The 24632-nt window shown below is 48.6% G+C and overlaps 1 protein-coding gene across 2 annotated transcripts in view; it reads left to right on the forward strand.

The window, feature by feature from the left end:
- The window catches only part of Pik3c2b (phosphatidylinositol-4-phosphate 3-kinase catalytic subunit type 2 beta), a 62764-nt gene that overhangs the window by 32411 nt on the left and 5721 nt on the right, over positions 1–24632 (forward strand). The window contains exons 12-31 of one of the 2 annotated variants that reach the window (XM_055598096.1): positions 583–705; positions 5055–5222; positions 5756–5867; positions 6983–7125; positions 8397–8585; positions 10203–10296; positions 10424–10518; positions 10925–11105; positions 11808–11915; positions 12514–12606; positions 14034–14163; positions 15066–15202; positions 18342–18511; positions 18887–19043; positions 19360–19469; positions 21049–21250; positions 21623–21747; positions 22661–22778; positions 23949–24030; positions 24359–24465. In XM_055598096.1, the coding sequence (XP_055454071.1) occupies positions 583–705; positions 5055–5222; positions 5756–5867; positions 6983–7125; positions 8397–8585; positions 10203–10296; positions 10424–10518; positions 10925–11105; positions 11808–11915; positions 12514–12606; positions 14034–14163; positions 15066–15202; positions 18342–18511; positions 18887–19043; positions 19360–19469; positions 21049–21250; positions 21623–21747; positions 22661–22778; positions 23949–24030; positions 24359–24465 (2644 nt within the window). The remainder of the gene's footprint in view (positions 1–582; positions 706–5054; positions 5223–5755; positions 5868–6982; positions 7126–8396; positions 8586–10202; positions 10297–10423; positions 10519–10924; positions 11106–11807; positions 11916–12513; positions 12607–14033; positions 14164–15065; positions 15203–18341; positions 18512–18886; positions 19044–19359; positions 19470–21048; positions 21251–21622; positions 21748–22660; positions 22779–23948; positions 24031–24358; positions 24466–24632) is intronic. The other variant, XM_055598095.1, reaches the window with a different exon arrangement.

Consider the following 24632-nt stretch of genomic DNA (forward strand, 5'->3'; position numbering starts at 1 on the left):
CCTGTGTGCTGCATTTGATAGGCCAGAACTGACTATAAGGAAGAGGCTAAATGGACATTTCCATGAAACAATAAAATAAAAAACCTCCTATACTTCTCATGGACCTAAAACTCCAAGGGTCTAGGAGTCCATATCAAGTTGCTCTTTTCTTTCTTTCTTTCTTTCTTTCTTTCTTTCTTTCTTTCTTTCTTTCTTTCTTTCTTTCTTTCCTTCCTTCCTTCCTTCCTTCCTTCCTTTCTTTTGTTTGTTCTTTCAATCTTTCTTTCTTTTTTGAAACAGGGTTTCTCTGTGTAGCCCTGCCTGTCCTAGACTCACTTTGTAGACCAGGCTGGGCTCAAACTCATAGAGATCTGCCTGCCTCTGCCTCCTGAGTGCTGGTATTAAAGGCGTGCATCATCACTGCCTGGTCAAGTTGCTGTTTCTAAGCACACTTCCTTAAGCCTGGCTTGGCTGTCCTCACCCCCACCACATGTAGCATGCTCCAGAGATCAGGAGAAGTCAGAGGAAGTGGAGGTTGGTATCAGTGTGGCTGAGACTGGTTTTAAGGGCAAGGCATACTGACCTGCTCCTGTTCTTTTGTAGCTATGAAGATTTCTACCTCTCCTGCTCCCTCAGCCATGGTGGCAAGGAACTATGCAGCCCCTTGCAGACCCGACGGGCTCACTTCTCCAAGTACCTGTTTCACCTCATCATCTGGGACCAGCAGTAAGCCCTCTAAGCTCCAGACCAACCTACTCACTTCAGGAATATCCTGGAGCAGTATCCAGACCTGGAACAGAGCACAAGGCTGGGTCAAATCAGGCTCCAAAACTGTCGCTATCCAGAGAGGTCATTCAGCTTCTGAAGTTTCATTTCCTGACTCTTAAATGGGGACAAACATATAATTTCTACCTTTCATGTTGTTAGGAACATTCAATCGGAAGTGCCCATAAAGGCTTTTTATGATATATATTAGATCATGTAAATATTACTTGCTGATTTTAAAAATACTATGGTTCTGCTCTTGCTTCTCTTAAAGAATTTAACTGAAGCGGGCACAGTGATGCATGCCTTTAATCCCAGCCCTCAGGGAGGCAAAGGTAGGTGGATGGTTGTGAGTTTGAGGTCAGCCTGGTCTACAGAGAGAGTCTGAGACACACAGAAACCCTGTCTCAAAGCAAAACAAAACAAAACAAAATAACTTAAGTGGACTGCAGGTTTTCTATTACCTCTCTTCCTCCCAGCATTCTCTTAGAATAGGCCGAGGGGCTAAAGTATAGCTCAAATATAGTATTTGACTAACATATACAAGGCCCTGGGCTTCAGCTCTAGAATCTCAGTACTCTGGAGGCAGAGGCAAGAGGACAGCTGTAATTTGAGGCCAACCTGGGCTACATAGCAAGTTCTAGACCAACCAGGAGATCCCATCTCAATATACACACAAACAGAATATGGCAGAAGGGTCGTGGCATGTCCATTATGGGTAGAGCTGGGAGGGTTGTCTAGAGGAGGGAAGAATGGCCGTGGAGCCAAGGAGTGAGGCTCATGTTTCTGGTTCTTTCTCTAATCCTATGCTCTCTCTAGCCTGTCTGTGCCTCAGCTTCTCACACTGAGAACACCTGTTTAACCTGGAGGCGGATGTGTCTCAGAAGGGAGATAGGCAGGTTATAAATGCAATATCCACCGTACAAGATGGCGTGGAGTGCCATTCAGTGACAGTGATCTAATTTCAGGAAGGAAAGTTTCAGCCAAACAAAACGGGAAAGGAATGAGGGGTGGGGGACCTTGAGGGTGGCATTTGCAGGTGTTTGTGGCCCAGTGCCTTGCCTGTGCTGTTCTTATTTACCCTTCTGACTGTCAGAAAGCACCCTGCTTGCTGTGCACTCCTCCCCCCAAGCTTCACTTCCCCAGGCAACCTGTCTGTCTGTGTCCTCATTTGCAAAGTAGCAATGCAACTTAAATGTGTGAAATGCAAACTGTAGAGACAGAAGAGTGTCCTTGGGGAGGTCCAAGGTGCTCAAATAGGTAGTTGAAGGGTCTGAGTAGATTATTTGTAGATGGACTACAAGGAAGGCAGACCCTGTTCTTCACACTTAGGTCATTCTTAGAGCAGTAACAATGTACAACTCTACTAACACACACTTACCAGGGTAGGGGAAACTCCCTGGAGACAAGGTAGCTGCATGAAGTTGTCCCTGCGACAACTGCAGAGCATGGAGCTCGGGTCTGTAATACAGGAAGCTGAGGCTGTGAATGTGAGGCCAGACTGGACAGCATAGTGAGACCTGTTTCAGGGGGGACCCTGAGCCCAATGTAACACTGCCAAAGTAAAGAGCCTTTAATTTTCAACATTCCTTGGAGATTCTCCATCCTCATTAAGTACTGCTGTCTAGAGAAGGGGTGCTGAGGACTTATTCCCTAGCATCCCACAGGGATATCCTATGCTATGAGTGTGCAATCAATACCTTGATCCACAGGGCCCAGCCTGTAAGGCCTGGGGCCGTGGGGTGGGGCCAGGGAGGGAGCATTGCCTCAGAACTACTGTCCCTAATGTCCAGGTGCGACCTTGTAACTCTACTTCTCCTCCTCCTCCTTCTTTTTGTTTTTGTTTTTTTCCAGACAGAATTTCTCTGTGTAGACTTGGCTGTCTTGGACTCACTTCATAGACAGGCTGACCTCACAAAGATCTACCTACCTCTGGCCTTCCCAAGTGCTGGGATTTAGGCATGCGCCACCACACCTGGATCTCTTAGCCCTTCTTAAGGAAGGTCAGGACATTGAGGGATTCAGGACTCAGCCCTGAGGCAGTCATCCTCAATATTTTTTTTCCTGTAGGCAGACACCCTGGGTGAGGTGACTTTAGGACTGGTCTACAAGATTTTGAAGAGTTGTTAGGACACAGAAAAGAACTTGCTTGGTGGTAGAGTGTTTGCCTAGATTTATCAGTAGCACAAACACGAAACAGATAGGAAAGTCTTTGGGCAGCTGAGCATAATGGGCCACACCTGTAATCCAGTGTCTAAGAGAATGAAGCATGAGGATTTCTATGAGTTCAAGATCAGCCTAAGCTAACTAATGAGACGAGATGACAGAGACAGAACAAGAGACCAAACTTGGCCCAACATCTAGTGCTTGGTAAATGCTTTCTCCTTCAGTGTCCTCATCTTAGCACCTCAGCTCTGGCATTCTCAGTTCCTGTTTCTCTGTTCCAGGTGGCTGGCAGTAACTAGTGCATAGAGGATATTTGTGTGAAGGTGCTATCTATGTCACATCACCCAGTTCAAGTACAATAAATATCACACAGCAGAAAGAACCCAAACTAGAGTGCCTTCTTCCCTTGCTGAGTGTGCCAAGTGCCAAGCTGTTGGTTCAGTTGCCCAAGATTATGATTGGCCAAGCAGGAGCACTGGCACATTCCCTGGAGGAGGTAGCCCCAATGTTAGGATGTTGAAGAAGGATTCACAGGGAGGACTTTCTTAGGCAAGAAAAGTCAGCTGTCCAGGAGAAGCTCAGGCAAAGGGCTAGGGAGGCCATTTTTGGAATGGGGAGATCTTGCCTCCTTCTCTGCATTATGGTTTTAGTCAGAAAGCCCTTCCTTCTTTCCTTCCTTCCTTCCTTCCTTCCTTCCTTCCTTCCTTCCTTCCTTCCTCCCTCCCTCCCTCCGTCCCTTCTTCCTTTCCTCCCTCCCTCTGTCCCTTCTTCCTTTCCTCCCTCCCTCTTTCTTCCCAAGACAGGCTCTCTCATACTTCTGTAGACTCATATGTTGACCTTGAAATTGCAGCAGTCCTCCTGTCTCAGCCTCCCAAGGGCTGGAATTGTGAGTCAGCCATACCATGAGTCAACTCCTCTTCCTTGTTGGGTGACCAGACCAACTCCTCTTTCTGGCCATGGGGTCACCTGCTTCTCCCTCCCACTGTAGCAGGATAGGGGATCAGCTCACTCTCAAAATAGGTCCAGCAGGCATGCTCTGTCACCTCCAGCCAAACTTGGCCTGACATGTCCGCTGGCTGCTGAAGGGGCCCTAATTATAGCTGTGGGCCCCCAGGGCAGAAGCAGCTGGGGCAGAGCAAGATTGTGCCAGTCTGTGGCTGCTGAGTGCCTCCTTTGAGTGGTCTCTTCCCTCAGCAGTGAGGGGCAGTGAAGAGGGAGGCTGCTTTATCTGTAACCTCTGACCTTGGGGGTGGCTGCCCTGCCTGTGCCCTTTGGGTGTAGAAGCAGCTGGGCCTTGGGCCAGCTAGGAGGGTGTGGCAGTGTGGACTTTGGCTCAGGGACAGCTTCCCAGAAAGGTAAAATGGGTAGGACCTGGCTTTCTTTTTTTCCTAGCCCCTAAGCTTTCTCTACTCCTCCCCTTCCCCCCCTCCCCGCACCCAAATCTCCTATTATCCCGAACTCAGAGGGTGTGGCTGGGTGTAGTCCTGTCAGGGCAGACCATGAAGAACATCTGCCATTGATTGCTCTTGCTTGTGCTTCTCTTGGCCTAGCCTGTTGCCTTTCTCACTCCTAGGGAATTTTGAAAAGCCCCTTCTCTTTCTTCCTTTAATTTTAAGGCTGTTCTGGGGTATGCCCCTGGGGCTAGGTGAGGGGGTAAAGATGAGTGGGCTGTGGGGGGAACAAGTTGAGTGTACTGAGGGCAGAGAACTTGTTTGTTTCTGGTGGCTCCTCTCTGTGGCGTGGGAGTCGGAAAGATACTGGGGAGTTGAAAAGAGAACTAAAGGAAGTTTTGCTGACCCTCTTAATCTCGCTTTAAGAAATCTTAAAGTGAGAAAAGAGGAGCCTGGCATAGGACAGGGTGGGTGGCCACCTGGACAGTGAGATGGCTTTGGCTAAGCAGGTTGCACCTGGGCCCTGCCTGGAAACCGGGGATGTTTTTTACTTAGTGACGTCTCTCTGGGCTTCTGGGAGTGTACAGTGGGGATACCCAGTGGAGGTCCTGCTTAGTTTGAGAATTGTCCTGATTTTGTGGGAGGCTTACTTAGAGACATATGTGACACCGAGATGAACGCTGATTCTCTGCTTGTACTTGACTTCCTAGCCCCAGAAGGCTCTTTCTTGACTTTGGTCCCCTTATTTCCTAGGATCTGCTTTCCAGTGCAAGTTAACAGGCTGCCTCGGGAAACCCTGCTGTGTGCCACACTCTATGCCCTGCCCATTCCCCCGCCTGGGGCTTCCTCCGAAGCTAATAAGCAGAAACGGGTGCCTGAGGCCCTGGGTTGGGTCACTACCCCTCTCTTCAACTTCAGGCAGTATGTAGCCCGAGGGGAGCAGCTTCTGGCCTTGGAAGAGAACAAGGGGGGTGGAGATAAAGCCTGGTTGTTATGCTGGGTGACCCCTGGGAAGGGTGGGCCACATGGAAGCTCACTGTGAAGCCCAGAGGCCCCCATGCCAGTAGAGAAGCCAATGCATAGAACTGGTGGCCAGAACTTTTGATGTAACTTGGGAGGTGGGGGAGGGTCATGGGGAAATATTGTCTCTGTACCTAGTAATCTGGTTCTGTCATCAGAAGGACTTCAGAGGTCATCCATCCAGGCCTCTCTACCTCATGGAGACATCCCTGCCAATGGGTCCTCCTGGTAAGGGAGTGTGAGCTCTGTGAGGCTTTCTCCAATGGGAGCCTTTGTAGAGCTTAGAAGTAAGATCCATGGCCTGTGGGGATAACCCAAGGGACAGCAGCAGGGAAGAAGCTTCAACTAGAAAGGATTTGGAGATGAGAGAACAGGAGAGAAATCCCCAGCTTGGGCAGTGGTTGTTGGCTCATCTCTATCTCCTTCTACCTTAGAGTCTTAACCTGTGGCCGGAAGCTTCTGGGCCTGTGGCCAGCAACACAGGAAAACTCCAGTGCCCGTTGGAGTGCACCTAATTTCCACCAGCCAGACAGTGTCATCCTACAGGTGAGACCCAGCCTGTCTCTCCCACCCAAACCTATCACACAGCACCAAGGTCAGCCCCAAGGCTCCCAGTGAGCTCTGGGTGGGAACTGTGGGCATAGGATGAGACACAACCAAGCACATCACTGAATAGGAGAGTGTGAGTGGAAGGTATTTGTGCCCCATTTTACATCATCCTCTGAAGATAAGGTCTGAGACCTTCTCCACCCAGGGGTCCCCTTGTTTTGAGACCTCATACCTCTAGGCCTGATCCAATCAGGTGCTTCTCTTGGACCAGTCACTCAAGGGACCTATTCCCTTTGGAGGGAGTGAGAAAAGCTGTCTCACTTCTGGTTCTGATTCCCATTTCTCAAGCCCATGAGATACTGTGGTAAATATACAGAATGCATGCCATGAGGCAGGTGTTTCTGGCTCCCAGCTTCAGCCTGGACTCTCAGTGGCTTACTTGTCAATAGCTGTTCAGGGTTCTGAGGTGGAGCTTATCCAGTCTTCCACCCCCTGCTCCCCTCCCCACCTCCCCACCACACATACCTCCTTGTTCATGTTTCTTTTCCTTTTTGGTGGGGGTGGGGGGATTTTTGAGGCAGGGCAGCTGTGGCTGTTCTGGAACTCACTCTGAAGACCAGGCTGGCCTCAAACTCACAGAGATCCGCCTGCCTCTGCCTCCTCCGGAGTACTGGGATCAAAGGTTTGCACTGCCACCACCACCACTCAGTCCATAGTTCCTGTTTTTGGATGAAACAGGGCCTCTCTCTCTCTCTCTCTCTCTCTCTCTCTCTGATTTCTGACTGGCCTGGAATTTTGCTGTGTAGACCCAGCTGACCTCAAACTTTCATGGATACTTTTGCTTCAGCCTTCTGTGTGCTGGGATTACTGGCATTACCCACCACACTAGGCTTCCCATGGTTTCCTTTTGAGTTTTGCTGAAAGTTGCAGCTGAGACTTTGGCCATCACCACAGGCATCTGGGTTATTATACAAAGAGCCTCAGAGAAGGGGAGGAAAGGATGGAGGCAGGAGCACTAGGGTGTGAGAGAGCAGCTGGGGACCTAGGGAAGTGACTGCATCCACTGACAGTGCCTCCTCACCTTGCTTCTGCTTCTCTGACTCTCTCCCAAGATTGACTTTCCCACCTCAGCCTTTGACATCAAGTTCACCAGCCCCCCTGGAGACAAGTTCAGCCCCCGCTATGAGTTTGGCAGCCTCCGGGAGGAGGACCAGCACAAACTCAAAGACATTACGCAGAAGGAGTCCCTGTACTGGTAAGGCCCGGGACAGTTCCATGTATGTCACAGGCTTCCCACTGTCTGTGGGTGCCTGCCTGACCTCTTACCTCCCAGCATCCATCTAGTCCCTGCCCTTGAGCTTGAGGACTGGAGGTAGCCAGTGAGGTAGTCATTGCTATCACCTAGGCAGAAGGTGGTGGCAACTAGACCTTTCTCTAGTTGACACTAGGGAAAGTGGATAGGGCAGGTGAAGAAATGAGGTCCGAGAATGTCCAGCTCCAAGCTAGAGTGACCTCCTACTATCCAGATACACCAGTCTCCTACTTGTCTGGTAAGGCAGCTGGTTTCTGTCCTCAGCTCCCTGTCCCCACCCCTTCCTGCCCCTTCCACACCAAAGGCCTTTGCATTTTTCTGGCCTTGTCACATTCCAAAATGGATCAGGTATCTTGGCTAGCTGGCAGCTCTCAGAAGTAAATCAGTCCAGGCTGATCTCATCCTTGGGGCTGCTGTGTCCACCAGGATTGGAGAGGGAGGGGTGAGAGGGAGGAGAGGTAGGGCTCTCGCTCATCCTAGCCACCTCCCTGAGCCCTGCATAGCCCTGTGCAATTGCTGGGTGGGGGAACAAGAGACGCAGACCTCCTTGCTCCCACCCCACTCCTGACCCCTCATTTCATTAGCCCCTCAGCTCCCAGCTCCCATTAGACACCTGATCTCAGGCAAGTCCCAATTCACCACAGAGCCTAGAAAGCCAAAGGCCTCTCAGCTGACTGAACCTTGACAAGTGTTGCCCACTGCCCCCTAGTGCTCTACTTAGGAGCAGTATCCTCAGGGCACACAGGCCTAGTGTTAACTGGTTCATGCTTTCAGCTTCAGTGGGAGACAAGTCTTTGATATGGGATCAAACAGTTTGGACCCTGTTTTCCAAACTTAGCTTCACACTGCAAACACCTGTGGTCATTTAAAAATACTTGATGCTGGGGGCTGGAGAGATGGCTCAGAGGTTAAGAGGACGGCTGTTCTTCCAAAAGTCCTGAGTTCAATTCCCAGAGACCACATGGTGGCTCACAACTATCTATAATAAGATTTGGTGCCCTCTCCTGGCGTGCAGGCACACATGCGGGCAGAATACTGTATATAACAATAAATAAATCTTTAAGAAAGAAATACCTGATGCTTAGTTTCTGTAGACATTCTGAGCCACTTGGCATTGGGGTAGAGCCTAGGAGCCATTGAAGGCTAATGTGTACCGCAGTTCCCCTGGAATGTAAGTTCTCTGCCCTCTGGCTCACTCTTCCACTCTCCCCTAGGCTCACCGATGCCGACAAGAAGCAGCTGTGGGAGAAGCGCTATTACTGCCACTCAGAGGTGAGCTCGCTGCCCCTGGTGCTCGCCAGTGCACCCAGCTGGGAGTGGGCTTGCCTGCCCGACATCTATGCTCTCCTGAAGCAGTGGACCCACATGAACCACCAGGATGCCCTGGGACTCCTGCACGCCACGTGAGTTGTCGCTCGTACGTGTCCCAGCCCCCGCACTGCCCTCACTGCCCTCACTGCCAGGCCAGCTTGGGGGAAGTGGTGACACAGATGAGAGTATTCAGGGCTTTTCTCGGTATCCCTTTCTCTTCATTCCATTTTCCCCCAATCTCACGAAACTATCCTATGAGTACTCCAATATGCAAGCCACCACTGGCCTTTCATCTCCACACTGTATTAGGTCTTTTATCCATGTCATCAAACTGTTGTGAATACTTGAGCATAAACTTTTTGTTAAACAGACAGTTTTGGCTGGGCAGTGGTGGCACACACCTTTAATCCCAACACTCAGTAGGCAGAGGCAGGATCTCTGTGAGTTTAAGGCCAACCTGGCCTGTAGAGCAAGTTCTAGGAAAGCCAGTTCTAAACAAAGAAGCCCTTTCTTGGGGATCGATCTATCTACCTATCTATCTATCTATCTATCTATCTATCTATCTATCTATCTATCTATCTATCTATCTATCTATCTTTTGTGGCGGAGTCTCATTATGTAGCTCTACCTGGCCTAGACTTTGATTTCTAGGCCATGCTGGCCTTGAACTCACAGAGATCCAGAGGTTGGCTTGCCTCTGCCTCCCAGGTGCTGGAATTAAAGGCATGGGCCACCATGCTCTGGTAGCACACACATTATTAACAGAGCTCACAGTTCCTTTTTCTTTCTTTCTTTTGAGGCAAAATTTACATATAAGAAAATACCCAAACTTCACATACCCATTCATAGTCTCAGCACATGCTCTCCCAACAGGCATGGTGGCAGTGGCAGTACATGCCTTTAATCTCAGCACTGGGGGAGGCAGAGGCAGGTAGGTCACTGTGAGTTCAAGGCTAGCCTGGTCTACAAAGCAAGTCCAATATAGCCAAGGCTATACAAAGAAACCCTGTTCTGAAAAACCAACCAACCAACCAACCAACCAACCAACCAACAAAAACTCCAAATGCCCTCCCTTGGTAGTTCAAAGCTTTATCACGGAGTTCTAATTTGAACAGTCCTCTCTGTTTCCTCTTTCTCTGGAAGAGTTCTTAGGGGCACAGGGTTCCCAGTCTGAGACCCATCAGCTGCTTTTTCTAGACTGTACACAGTCTTCCTGGCCATCTCAGTAATCAAATTGTATCAGCTTTTGACACTTTTTGCTAATCCCTGCAAAACTCACTGTCCAGACTGTCTATATAAAACCCCACGTTCTCAGTTGCTTGCCTGCCAGGCTTTGTATTGTAGGATGTTACCAAGAAAACATGTTTCAATCACTTAAGGGCTTCTTGCCGGTAGGAATTTCTAACATAGTAGGAGCTGAGGAAGAACTTTGGGAGTGGCATGGAGCACTTTGTTCTATTTTCTTCAAAGTATTCACGAATGATTAAGGTTCTCTTGCTCCTCCCTCCCTCCTGTGGACAGGAGACTGTCCACAGGGCAGGACCATCCCTAAGGACTGACTGCCATCCAGAGAGATGCAGATCTTGGAGGGTGGGGTGGGGTGACATTTCCTGCTCTGTGCCTCTGACACCCAGGCCCAGGGTTTTGGGACTCACATCTGATTCACGGCCTGTGGTGGGGGATGGTCAAGATTCTGAACTCTTTTGCAGCTTCCCGGATCAGGAGGTCCGGCGGATGGCCGTGCAGTGGATCGGCTCCCTCTCAGATGCCGAGCTGCTGGACTACCTGCCCCAGCTAGTACAGGTGCAGTTCCCACACCCTGGGCCCCCAGGTTTCCTGCATCTGCCCTCAGAAGCCAAGATCCCAGGGACAGCCATCAGTACAGATTTCGGTGGTTAATAAAGCCTCCTGTTTGCTTTGTTCTGAACAGGCCCTGAAGTATGAGTGCTACCTGGATAGCCCCTTGGTGCGCTTTCTCTTGAAGCGAGCCATCTCTGACCTGAGAGTGACCCACTACTTCTTCTGGTAAACTCGTGCAGAAAGAAGGGGGTAGACAGGGTCCTTAGGGCAAGAATATCTTCCCTTTTGGCAGGCAGGAGTGAGGAGCTGAGAGAGTAGGCTCCCAGATGTTGCTAATCTACTCTGGCCTTGGTCTAGTAGCTTTCCTCAGGGCGGTTTCCGTTCACCTCCATGTAACTCCAGGAAGATCATCTATGTATTCTCTTTCCCTACCCACTCGTGGCAGAAGTATAACGGCAAGGTGAACTGTTCTGGGGCTTTAGCCCATGACATGGTAGACATTTGAAGTTCATTTTCCCCTGAGGCACTGTGGGCTTTCTGAGTTGAGGTAGAATATAACCTTTTCTCCCCTGCTCCATGCCTTACTCCTCACTCCTGAATAGCCTGACACCCCAGTTGCCCTGCCTTGCAGGTTACTGAAGGACAGCCTCAAGGACTCTCAGTTCAGCATCCGCTACCAATACCTGCTGGCTGCCCTGCTGTGCTGCTGTGGCAAGGGGCTGAGGGAGGAGTTTAACCGCCAATGCTGGCTTGTCAACACCCTGGCCAAACTGGCCCAGCAGGTCCGAGAGGCCACCCCATCTACACGCCAGGTGAGTAGGCCCGCTGTCTCTCCCTGTCTCTGTTTCTAACTGAGGCTTTTGTAACCAGGAGTTTATTTCTCTGGCATCCTGAGCAGCAGGCTAGAAAGTGTCTGTCTCTGAGTTAGAAAGTAGAAGGAAGTGTCCGTAATCTGCAGGCCATAAGCAGCTAGTCCCCAAGCTGGCCATAGCTCATGGATGTGGTTTTTGTCTTTGTTTTTGGCTTGTAAAATATTAGAATTTTGACTTAGCTGTTTGCCTTAAAGGTTAGCGTACTCATGTTTGCTGTCCACTGCACAAGCCATTCGGCAGGTGAGGGTTAGGATTCAGTCACTTCCCTGTAAGGCCTGAGACAGGTGACAGAAAGGGACACTGGGCCACACCAACAGTGTTTCTCTTTTCTGACATTTAAAACTTGGGAGATTTTTATATGTAAGTCTGGATCACCAGCTTTTCTTAGCAGAGCCGAGACAGGACTTTACCCCCAGGGATGTTCTTGTCCTCCGTTCCATGCCGACTTCTTCTATTCTCCTGGCTGTGTTGCCTCTGTAGACACTCAGTATGCTTCATGCGTGCTGAGCAAGCCTGGGACCCCTGTGGGTGACTGTCCTTCCCAGGAGTTTCTCTAGTTGTCGCTGTTATTCAGGCACACGACTAGGCACCTTTCTCTACCTCTGAGCCTCACCTCACGATGCTTCTCTACTCACTCTGAAGGGCATCCTTCACATGGGCTTGGAGGAGGTGAGGCAGTTCTTTGCCCTCAATGGTTCGTGCCGTCTGCCACTTAGCCCCAGTCTGCTGGTGAAGGGCATCGTGCCCAGGGTGAGTTGCTGCTAAATATAGAACTTCAATGAATGGGGAACCCTTGGGGGAAGTGAGGGCCTCCTTCCCCATCTTAGGAGAGGAGGGAGGAGGACAAACAGGTGACTTCTCCCCAGCTTGACTGTGTGTGGGCTTGGTTGACAGCTCAGAAAAACTGGGTCGGAGACTGGGTCTCCCTGATGATGCTGAGGATCAAGCTGGGGGAGGTGGTGAGGATGGCAGCTCTTAGCCATGCTGCCTGACTCACTGTCCAGCACAGGTCATTTTGTTGGTTGTTGCGTTCGATCCTCACAACTCTTAGGCAGTTGGTAGAGTTATAAAAGGGTAGGACATGGGATTTACCAGAAGTCATAAACTAGTAAGTTGTATGTAGAATTAGGGTAGAGCCATGGTTCTAGTAACCTAAGCCAAGATGGGAGAAGCAAGGAAAGGGTGTGGGGCTTTGAGTTCCTGGGAGATCTGGAAGGCACAATGAACATGTCCTGAGTGGACCAGCAACAAGAAGGTAGATAGCATCTTGATCTGAGGTGAAGAGGTCATTTTGCTTTCTGGGTGTGGACCACCATGACATTAGTCACCTGCCCTCTCTACTGGACAGGACTGTTCCTACTTCAACTCCAATGCAGTCCCCCTGAAGCTCGCCTTCCAAAATATGGACCCACTGGGTGAGAACATCCGAGTCATCTTCAAGGTGAGAGTACTTTACTCAGCAGGCGTGGTGGCACATGCCTGAAATCTCAGCAGAGAGTTTGCTGAGCGGCAAGCCGAGGCTAAGTAGTGACTTCCAGGCCAGGCTGGGCTAGATGATGGGACACTGTTTGAAAAAACAAAAAGCAAAACCACTTTACTGCTGCTTGGTAGAAGTGAAAGCAGTAGAGAGAAGAGACAGTTCCAGACTGGCCGGAAAGGCCTGTACTGTTTCTATTTTCCTTCCTTCTCTTCCTTCCTCCTCCTCCTCCTCCTCCTCTTTTGCCTTCTCCGTTCTCTCCCCCATTGCTAGGGATTGAACTCAGGGCCTTGGGCATACTAGGCAATCAGGTAAAAAGGGATTTTGATAATTCTGCATGGCCTCAGAAGGCAAAGAACAGTATTAGAAGAAATAGAGGCAACTGATAACTCAGAATATGAATGTGCTTTCTGGGAGACAAGGCTTCTCCCATAATGCCATGGGTAAGGTGATGATTATATTCTAGTAGAGGATGTGGCTGGATGCTGGAGAAATTATCCGAGGTGCTGGTTAGACTGGATGAACCTCATGTTTTTATTTGACTGGCTCCTCCATGGTGATGGGAAAGAAGCAAATGAGGATAGTCCCAGGATATATGTTATAGGGGCCGGGCGGCATGCACCTGCCTGGGGCTCAGGGATAGAACATGTGCATAGCATTCACAGGACTCTTGGTTCAACTTCCAGCACTCAAAAAGTAAAATACATGTACTCTGTGTCTAGAACCTTACAGTACACACTTGCTGTGTATGATAGCTCGTTCCTGGTCTGATATAAACATTCAAGTTTTTAGAAGGCCTGGTGAAGCAGACATGATGGTGTATGTCTGTAACCCAGCACTCACAGGCCAGGTGGGAATATTGCTGGTCAGGGCCAGTGTAAGCCACTCACAGAGATCTTGCCTCAGACAAACAGGCCTAGTGATCAGGAGGGTTTCTTGCAGAAAAGGAACCATAATTCAGTTCAGTTGGGGAAGCAACAAGGGGTAAACTGCGAGATCAGTGTCTCCCTCTTATTCCTTGACCTCATGTGGACCAGATTAACAGGTGACTGGTTCGAAGCTGGAGAAGCTACAGTTTCTCCCTGCCACTGTAGTTTGGAATGCTGTGGGGTCTAGAAGCCTGGAGGAGGGGGTAGAAATGGGTTTTAATCACTCCTCTTGGGAGGCAGGGAGTGGGGGATAGGGAGAGGGCTGGAGAGATGGTTCAGAGGTTAAGAACACTGGCTGTTCTTCCAAAGGTCCTGAGTTCAATTCCCAGCAACCATGTTGTGGCTCACAACCATCTGTAATGAGATCTGGTGCCCCCTTCTTGCCTGCAGGCACAAATACAGGCGTAATACCATATAAAGAATAAGTAAATTAATCTTTAATCACTCCTCTTCCTTATCCAGTGTGGGGATGACCTTCGACAGGACATGCTCACCCTGCAGATGATTCGAATTATGAGCAAGATCTGGGTGCAGGAGGGGCTGGATATGCGCATGGTCATTTTTCGCTGCTTCTCCACTGGCAGGGGGAGAGGTCAGTGGGGAGTGGGGAGTCTGGGGAGGGCATCCCTTCACTCACAGCCTTTTTGCCTGCTTCTCAACATGAACAATGGAGAATAAGAGGGTGGGGTTATTCCATGAGAAGATGAGGGGTGACCTGAAAAAAGAAAGCAAGGGAGAGACTGTTGTAAAACAAAACAGACTCGGAGGCATAGTAACCTCTATGGGCTTTGGATCTTGATCAAACAAACCAGTTGCAGTTTTGAGATGGCTAAAAGAAATTTGAAAATAGGCTGGCTTCAGGGGCCAGTATTCATTTCTTTATGGATGTGACAAGTACATGGTCACTGTGTTACTGTTAATTATACTTAAAAGTATTTATGCATGAAATGGCATGCCTAAAACAGAGAGTGGTGACAATCCCAGCTCTCAGCTGTGGTAGGAGTATCAGAAGTTCGAGACCAGCTTGGGCTACAGAGTGAGATGCTGTCTTGCTTTGCCATACTCTAGCTAAAGCAGCAGAAGGTTGGAAGGATAAGTAAAGGAGGATAAGATTAACTTAGCAATGTGTTGGTGATCATTGAATCTGGGTGATTACATGAGAACTGATTAAAAAAACAGAAAACAAAACAAAAAAACCCACTTCATTTTGGTCCTGTGTGTGTATATGTATATTCACACACAGAATTCCATAGCAAAATTTGAAAAGAGAAAAAAAGAAACATTTTGAACTGGGGAAGCATGGAGCCAGTCTAGAATATGTGATGTGGGTAAGGTCTCCTTCCATCATCCATCATGTGTTTGTCCCTTCCACTAGTAGACTTTTCCCAAAGGCCCTGGAACTTAGCTCTTAGGAAGCATCTAGCCCAGTTTGGTAGACTATGGTAGACTTCTTCCCTCTGTTCTGGAGCATGAACCTGGTCTCTTCTCTCTTAGGGATGGTGGAGATGATACCCAATGCCGAGACACTGCGCAAGATCCAGGTGGAGCATGGAGTGACTGGCTCCTTCAAGGACCGTCCCCTAGCTGACTGGCTACAGAAACACAACCCTGGGGAGGATGAATATGAAAAGGTAGGGCTGGGGGCGCAGAAGCCCATAGCTGAGGCATTGTGCATGACTCAGATGAGCCAGCTCAGCTTTGCCTGAGGGAAGAGTGTGCTCCGTGTGGACCAGTACGTCTGTGTAGCCACAAATGGGTCAGGTGACTATTGTCAGTCAACAATATCCCCTGCTATTGGTCAGAGAAACCTTCCTTGGGTCTTATTGGATAGCTTATAGGGCAAGCTCTCCGGCAAGCTATTGAGAGCTTGCCTATATCCGTCCTAATTGTGGGTCCTGGCCAGTTCTCCTCACACTCTCGGGGCCTTCAGTGATGCTGCATAGAATCCAAGATGGCAGCCAGAGGCTCTGGATGTCATTTTAATCCTGCCCACCTTTTTCTGTGGCCAGGAGTTAGATGGGATCCTTGCTCCAAGCAGTAGGGTTGGCATGCAAGGCTATGACTAGAATCCAAGATGGAGATAAGTGATGAGACTGACATGAGAGCAAAGAGGACTGGCTTGCCCTACTAGAAGGAAGAAAGTGAGCTTCCAGGGATGGTAGGGCCTTGGTGGCCTGCAGTAATCCATGGCCAGTCCACAGCCTCATGACCATAGTCTTTGGGTTAATGAAATTTGGGTAAAAGTAGAAAGGGAAGGATCATAATAAAAATAACAGAATGTGGCACATACTTTTAATCCTAGCACTTAGGAGACAGAAACACATGGATTCCTGTGAGTTCTGAGCCAGCCTGGGCTGCAGAGTCAGACTATTTCAAAAGCAAACAAAATGTCAGGTTGTTAATTTCTATAAGGCTTACTTCAGTGGAATACAGATAGTAATTTATGGTGAACGGTATGTTTTATTCCTGAGGGAATACATGCAGGCAGCCAAATTATAATCAGTGGATGTCTGACGAGCATGTGATCAGGTGGTTCTAGATGGCCCTAATAAGTTCGTGGTCTCGGGGTTTAATCCCTAGCCCCTAGTTCTCAGACTAACACTCTCCTGACTAACATGCCCTCCTTTGTGACTTCTATCCCTACTAAAGCCCTTCTTGTAGCCTTTTTCCCCGTGCAGCTTAAGCCTCTGTAGTCCTTGCTTTCTGGATTCCTCCATTGCATCTCTGCTATAATCAAACCCAGTGGAGGCAAAGCTGAGTTTTCTGTCTCTCCTCACTTCCTGTGTTTCCTATCAGTAAATGTAGGACATTACAGTCAACCAAACCAGAGCCACCGGCTTCCTCATGGTTCCTCTGCTGGCTTTCAAGGACTTTTTAAGTCCAGAGCCATGCATGTCACACCTTGGATCTAGGTTCTTTCTTCAGAGGCTCCTCCTGGATAAGTCCCAACATCTGCATAACTGCCTTTATAATCTAGCCAGCCTGTCCCAGTCTCATGCCCTGCTCACTCCACACAGGGGACACTTGGGATACGTGCACATGTTTAGAATCTTTGCCTAGAAAGCTATTTCCTCCTTCTGAGCCTCAAAAGCTACTCCTACATTGACTCAACATAGTCCCCTTGGAGAGGACTGCTATGAGTCTTTGCTCCCTCCTCCAAACCGATATGCTATTTATGCTAACATGTTTCCCAGGTGTAGGATGCCTGCCATAATGAGCACTGTGCTAGGTGTTGGAATTGTAATTACTCTGTGCCAGTGTACTAGCAAGTCATAATAAATGTGGAAGTGTCTGCAACAAGCAGATACATGCCTGGAAGCTAACTTTGTTAATTTTTCCCCCTTTGTGGTTTTTTTGAGACAGGACTTCGCTCTGTAGCATAGCTCAGACAGGCCTAGAACTTGTGATCCTCCTGATTCAACTTCCTGAATGCTGGGATTATAGGAGTGAAACACGGTGCTAGTAGTTTCTTATGGTAGTGCCCAGAAGAGAACTTGGCCGTATTCAGTAAACAGCACCCATATTTCATCAGTGAGACCCTCAAGTTAGGAGGGGGATCACTTATACATTGAGGTTCATGCCTGCCTAACTCAGAGAGGAGGAAGGAAGAGGGTACCATTACTGGTGGGCACTGGAACAGCTTTGTATGGTCTTCCAGAGGCCTTATTCTAAAATATAAAGAATGCCTGTGACAGGGGCAGGTAAAGTCTAAACTGGAATTGAATGGGCTCTGCTCCTCTTCAAGTGCTTTCTAAGAAACTACCTTTCCCTTACAGAAGCTGAATTCTATGATATTTGCTTTTTCGAAACAGGGTCTCATTATGTAGCTCTGGCTGGCCCTGGAACTCATTAGAACCAGGCTGGTCTTGAACTTAAAGAGGCCTGCCTCTGCCTTCCAAATGCCACACCCCCTTTTTATGTCTGTGTGCACAGACATGAATGACGTCAGTGCCACACCCATGAGTGTGTGCTCAGGCCGAAGCAGGACATCAGATGCCTGCCTCTATCACTGTACTTCACTGCTTTGGTTAGGGTCTGTTGATGACCTGGAAGCTTGATGTTTGATCTAAGCTGGCAGGCCAGTGAGCTCCCAGACTCTGTCTGTCTCTGTCCTGCCACACTGGGGTCATAGGCAAGCACAGCCATACCTAGCTTTTTTTCATATTGCAGATTCAAACTCAGGTCCTCATGCTTACAGCACAAGTGCTCTTACCCCAGCCCTTCCCACCCATTGAGCCCAAAAATATCTCCAACACATTTTACCAAATAGAGATGTCTGATTTTCAAGTGCAAAGCACCGGAGGAAGTGTGAAGCTGTCTCAGCTCCTCTTTGGAGAGCAGTGATTTTAATTAGGTAAGCTTTTAGCTGGCACCAAGCACTCAGGAAACAGAGTGTTATTTGGGGCAGGAAGAAGGGTGAGGCACACTTAGTTCCGATACTCAGTAGCAAGACTCTAGTCAGGGTTATCATGACCTGTGGGAAAAGTTTTAGGTATCAAGCCTTTCTGTCCACTAAGATCTCCCAGTCTGGGCTCACTCACATCCACTGTTTCTCCAAGCCAAAGGAAAGCAAATTCATATGAAGGATGTATATAGACATAAACTTCCATCTCCTATTTCAGAATATATGGAAGATGTTTCTGTGTATATAAGCATGTGCTTTGGTATATGATGACGGAGGGCAGGCAGGTGCTGGGTACTGCTGGAGTTCACTGGAGAGAGGCAGGTGAAAGCCGGCTGCAGCCCTACTACCTGCCTCCACTCTCACAGGCTGTGGAGAACTTCATCTACTCTTGCGCTGGCTGCTGTGTGGCTACATACATCCTGGGCATCTGTGACAGACACAACGACAACATCATGCTGAAAACCACAGGGCACATGTTCCATATAGATTTTGGCCGCTTCCTGGGCCATGCCCAGATGTTTGGCAATATCAAGAGGTAAGTGTGCAGGGCATATCTGTGTGGAGGGCAGGAGTGGCTCAGAGCTTGGGCATGACTGTGACTTGAAGAACTAGGCCTCAGAGCGCTAACCCTGGGCTGAGGGGATCAAGGAGGCTGATATGAAGCTCAAATTTGTGCAGAGCTTTGTGGATACTGAAGATCAACCATTCTCTTCCTTAGTTAGGACTGAGCAGAGGGATAGGAGCGTGAGACTCAGCAGAAGAGAAGGCAGTAGGTAGCTGGGAGAAAGTATTGCTAGATCCCAGGTCAGAACACATATGAGGGGACAAAGAAAAACAGAACTCGATGGAGCTTACAAGGTGACCTTCCTTTTCCATATTGACCTTCTACCTATATGTTCCCTTGGCCCAGGGATCGTGCCCCTTTTGTCTTCACCTCGGACATGGCGTATGTCATCAATGGGGGTGACAAGCCTTCCAGCCGCTTCCATGATTTTGTTGACCTTTGCTGCCAAGCCTACAACCTCATTCGCAAGCACACCCACCTCTTCCTCAACCTTCTGGGCCTGGTGAGAAGCTCCATGTCCTTGTGAACCCTCCTCCTTTTGAGCTGGCTCCATCTTCAAGGCTGCCCTGGATTGTTCCAGAGAATTCCCAGAGATCCACTCCTCCCAACTGTGTTATCTGCCTTCCCTAGAGGCGGGCACCCAAACTGCCAGAAGCCATGATATGGAACCCCTTAGTTTAGCCCCTCATCTCCTGTGGCCCTCTAAACTCTGCCCACAGCATCTGTCTATAACCCTAAAGGACCGGGAGCCTAGTACAGAAAACCCTGCCTTAGGGGAGAGAGAAAATAGTTCAGGTAGCTCTCCTTTCCTCTTCTAGATGTTGTCCTGTGGAATCCCTGAGCTCTCAGACCTGGAGGACCTCAAGTATGTGTATGACGCCCTGAGACCTCAGGACACAGAGGCCAATGCCACCACCTACTTCACAAGGTAACACATGGCACATACCAGTGCTGCCCACCCAAGTAGTCCACAGGCTGCTAGCTTGTCAGGAGCAGGCTGCACAGTGGGAAGGCTTAGCTCGGGAGGCAGTGCCTGGACCTTGCTCTCCTATCTCAGTTTTGCCTTGGTATTCTCGTTGTTCCTGTCTGCATCCTGAGGCTAAGATGGAGGGCTATTGACATCTCTCTTTTGTGTTTTTGTTTTTGTTTTTGTTTCTGTGTAATAGCCCTAGCTAGCCTGGAACTCACTCTGCAGACCAGGCTGGCCTCAAACTCAGAGATCTGCCTGCCTCTGCCTCCTGAAGACTGGGACTAAAGGCGTGCGCCACCGCACCCAGCTCACTGCCTATTCTTACCTGTGGTGTTTTGTTTTGTTGTTTTGTGTTTTGTGGTTTTTTTAGATTTATTTATTATTTATAACAGTGTTCTGCCTGCATGCCAGAAGAGGGCACCAGATCTCACTACAGATATTTATGAGCCACCATGTGGTCACTGGGAATTGAACTCAGGACGTTGGGAAGAGCAGCCAGTGTTCTTAACCTGAGCCATCTCTCCAGCCCCTTATCTGCATTATTACCAGGTCCCAAGCAGAGACTTTGTCTAGGAGACAGTGTGGAAGCTGGATTTTATAAAAGGATTTATTTAATTTTGGTTTTTAAAGACAGGGTTTTTCTGTGTAGCCCTGGAAACCAGGCTGGCCTTGAAGGAACTCAGAGATCCACTTGCCTCTGCTGGGATTAAAGGTGTGTGCCACACCACCAGTTTATAATAGTTCTCTCAGTCAGAGCCTTCCCCTTCTCCAAACCTCACTTACAATTTAGCCTCCCTGAGCAGAGGTTGGTATGGTTTTGAATTTCATTTTATAGTACCATTTAGACATTTGCTGTTCCAAGTTCCCACCTACTTTGGCAGGTGGAATTGGGATAAGAACTCAGGATTCACAAACTCAAACTACATGAGGTGATTGTGTGTGTCAATCGTGTACTCTATGAGATTATTACTTTGGGAATGTAATTTGATCTGGGATTTGATCTTTGGATTACCGGAAACCTGAAATTAACACAGTAATCCTAGTACTTAGGAAGCTGAGACAGGAGGCTCACCATGAATTAAGGCCATCCTGGGCTACACAGTGAGATTCTCTGCCCACCACCACCACAACCACCACCAAAAAAAAAAAAAAAAAAAAAAAAAAAAAAAGCTCAAGGCTTAGGGAGTATCTGGTTGGATAGCTGCCATGGCAGAGGGAGGTTGGGGCCATGGTTACTGTTATGATATATTTTTAAATGATGCCACACAAACAACAGATCTGATATGGAAGATGTTTATTAGATGGATGTGGAGGGGGAGAGAAAGAATGATATTGTGGGGAGACCCCAGGAAAGACAGTGCAGCAGAGAGAGTGCAGGAGAGGAGAAGGAGAGAGGTAGAAGGCAGGGGTCCTTTATCCTGGGTCCCTGGCGACAGAGCAATGCTGCCATCGCAGGTGGCTGAGCAACCTAGGGATGCTAGTGCAGCGGCTTGTGAGCCGCCACTTCCATCCTTTGTTTCCCACCCTGCACAAACAGGTTGATTGAGTCCAGCCTGGGCAGCGTAGCCACGAAACTCAACTTCTTTATCCATAACCTGGCTCAGATGAAGTTCACAGGTTCTGATGACCGGCTCACCCTTTCCTTTGCACCCCGAACACACACCCTGAAGAGCACTGGCCGCATCAGTGATGTTTTTCTCTGCCGACATGAGAAGATCTTCCACCCCAACAAGGGCTACGTAAGTGTAGCCCTTTGTGGCTGACCTTCTATGGCTTTAAGTCCACCAATCTTCTTGGAGTTAACTCTTTCTCCATACCTGCCCTGTATGCCCTGGAGTTTACTGAGGCTTTTGCACTGGGAGTGAGACCATACAGGTCTCGGAAGTGACCTGCACAGGCTCAGGGAGCTGAATTGATGGGTAATCCTTTGAGTCATAGGCAGGAAGTCTCTGTTTTCAGGTTCCTGTGTGCTGCCTACCCTCTTTTTTCCACTGGAGACTCTTCTGGGAGCCCTTTTCCTGCAGTAATACACATGCACACACACATGCACTTCTACTCCCCTCACGTAGGGAGATGGTCAGGCAGGTGTACTCTGAGTTTTGGCTTTGCAGATATATGTGGTGAAGGTGATGAAAGAGAATGCTCAGGAGGCAACTTACATCCAGAGGACGTTTGAGGAGTTCCAGGAACTGCACAATAAGCTGCGCCTGCTCTTCCCTTCTTCCTTCCTGCCCAGGTAGCTCTCCCATACCAGTCCTCTAAAGATACAGTGGAAGGAGGAGGGATGGGGCTAACAGGACTGCTATTTCAGAAAGCAAGCACCATTTCAAAATGAGGATCTACTTGCCTGGTGTTAGGTATGGTGACAAGTGCGCCCCCTGCTGGCCACCATCACCAGACTTCCGAACTGCCCTGCTCCACTCTTGGAAAACAAAACATGAGCACCAGCCAGAAAGAAAGCTAGCTGAGCTGAAAGCAAGGTTACTAGGTGAATCTGAGCATGACCCAAGGTTTATAACTCATCAAAAAATTTTAAATATAGATAACATCGAAAGGGAAGGACCTTTGATACCTACATCATGAACGAGCCTAAATGAAATATACCAGTCACTAGTGAGAATATGGTGGTCTCCATACCGTGATTTCAGACTTAACAAGAAAATGAAGGACTGTTGGAGTCCTTCATTACTCATTGGAGTCCCCTAGAGCAGACTAGAGTCATAGAGACAGAATGTAGAATCGGTGGTTGAGGTATCAGGTGTGATACTTCAGTTCTGTGAGATGAAAAGAGTTCTGGACCCGGCTATGAATGATGCTTATGCAACACTGGGAATGTCTTCAGTGCTGCGGAGCTGCACACCACATGGAAGTCATAAAATGCTTGACGGTTAAAATGTTGGCATTGTCTGGGGTCCCAGGAAGAGAGAGAGAGTACAAGAGAGAGAAAGACCAACCCAGGCACAGATGTGAGCCCAGACTTGGGAGTGTAGTAGGAGTCAGGGAGGCAAAGGTCCCCCAGAAGAGAAGCTGCTGGGAAATGAGTAGCAGGTAAACTAGAAACACAAATGAAATGTCTAAGACTTCATATTCAATCCCTATGCCCGCCCCCCCCCCCTTTATTTATTTATTTTTTTTGCCTGACTTTCCAGCTTCCCTAGTCGTTTTGTGATTGGCCGTTCCCGGGGCGAAGCCGTGGCTGAGAGGCGGAGGGAGGAGCTAAATGGCTACATCTGGCACTTGATTCATGCAGCCCCTGAGGTGGCTGAGGTGAGTGAGTGGGTGTGAGAGGAAGGGGCTTGAGTGCTGAGGAAGTCATTGGAGTCTGTCTGCCTACTGAGTGACTATTAAATCGCATAGAGCCTCAGGCCTAGGTTTTGTTTTGTTTTCCTTTCTGATGCTTGATTAGAAACAGTTTCCAGAGAAAGGTTGTGTTTCAGCCCCAGGCTACCTCAGGTATATCTTCCCACCCCCTTAAGCTGTTCATGTTGATAAGGAAGCAGAGAAGAGAGGAGTAAAATAGTAAGGACTGCTTTTTGGCCTGAAGTGGCCTGAGTTTTTTGGGTTTTTTGTTGTTTGTTTTTTTTTATTTTTAATGATTTATTTAATTTTAGGTGCATTAGTATGAAGGTGTGAGATCCCTTGGAATTGGTGTTACAGACAGTTTTGAGCTGCCATGTGGGTGCTGGGAATCGAACCCCCGTCTTTTGGAGGAGCAGATGGTGCTTTTAACCACTGAGCCATCTCTCCAGCCCCTGTTTGTTTTTAACTTATTGTCTGTTCCTGTTTTTGAGATGAGGTATTGGTGTGTTTGTTTGTTTGTTTGTTTGTTTGTTTGTTTGTTTGTTTTGGGGGACAGGGTTTCTCTGTGAAGCTCTAGCTGTCTTGGAACTCACTCTGTAGACCAGATCCATCTGAAGCTGTAGACTCTGAGATCCGTCTGCCTCTCCCACCTGAGTGCTGGGACTAAAGATGTGTGCCACCACGACCCAGCTTGAGGTCTCACTCTGTAGCTCAGGTTGGCCTAGAACTCACTTAGCATTTGTAATAGTCTACCCTTTGTTTTTAGGGTGCTGAGATTATAGGAATTTGTTCCTTGACCCATCCAACCATTAGCTATTTATTCTTTTTTTTTTTAAAGATTTATTTATTATTTATACAGTAATAATTCCGTGTGCCTACACACCAGAAGAGGGCATTAGATCTCATTATAGTTGGTTGTGAGCCGCCATGTGGTTTCTGGGAATTGAACTCAGGACCTTTTGGAAGAGCAGACAATGCTCTTAACCTCTGAGCCATCTCTCCAGCCCTTATTTATTCTTTTTTTAAAAAAGTCTCTGTGTGTGCGTGCATGCATGTTTGTGTGTGTGTGTAAATAAAATTAGCCATTCCTGGGTCATGTCTTACTGAAGAGTGACCCTGTTTTCTGGTCTGTTCCAGTGTGATCTGGTATATACCTTCTTGCACCCCCTGCCCAGGGATGAGAAGGCTTCAGGGCCCAGCCCAGCTCCAAAGCCCTCAGGTACAGTACCTTCCTGCTGGCAGCCCACATCAGCACCTCTGTCAACTTTCTTTCCTGTTCAATTGCTTACTTGCTGGGGACAGGTTTTCCATTCAGGCTGTGGTGTCCACAGCTCTGTGGCTAGGTTTCCTAGGGAATGGCTATTTCATTAGTGATTACCCTCTCAGGCAGGGGAGACTCATCCCAACGCCACATCGTATTCTAGTCCAATGAGTATCAGAAACCTGACAGGCTGGGGCAGGGCTTCAGGTAGTAGAAATGTCTGCCTGGCACCAGTCAGGGACACTCCTGGCCTATGGGCCTTTCTCAGTTTCCTTTATCCTTACAGATGGGACATGGGCCCGGCCAGTTGGGAAGGTTGGCGGGGAGGTGAAGCTGTCCATCTCCTACAAAAACAACAAACTCTTCATCATGGTGATGCATATTCGGGGCTTGGTAAGTTCAGGCACAGCCCTCATTTGGTCCTTGGTCTCTCTGATGGTAGTTTTTGAATGAGTCAGGCCTTCTCTGCCTCCGAATTATGAGAGTAACCACAGAAGTTTACTGAGCCTCCACCACAGGCTGCCCATGCCAGGCCTGCGGTTGACCAGGCGATTCAGGAC

Source organism: Psammomys obesus, unplaced genomic scaffold (assembly GCF_907164565.1).
Source record: "Psammomys obesus unplaced genomic scaffold, mPsaObe1.curated_primary_1811, whole genome shotgun sequence".
Classification (NCBI taxonomy): domain Eukaryota; kingdom Metazoa; phylum Chordata; class Mammalia; order Rodentia; family Muridae; genus Psammomys; species Psammomys obesus.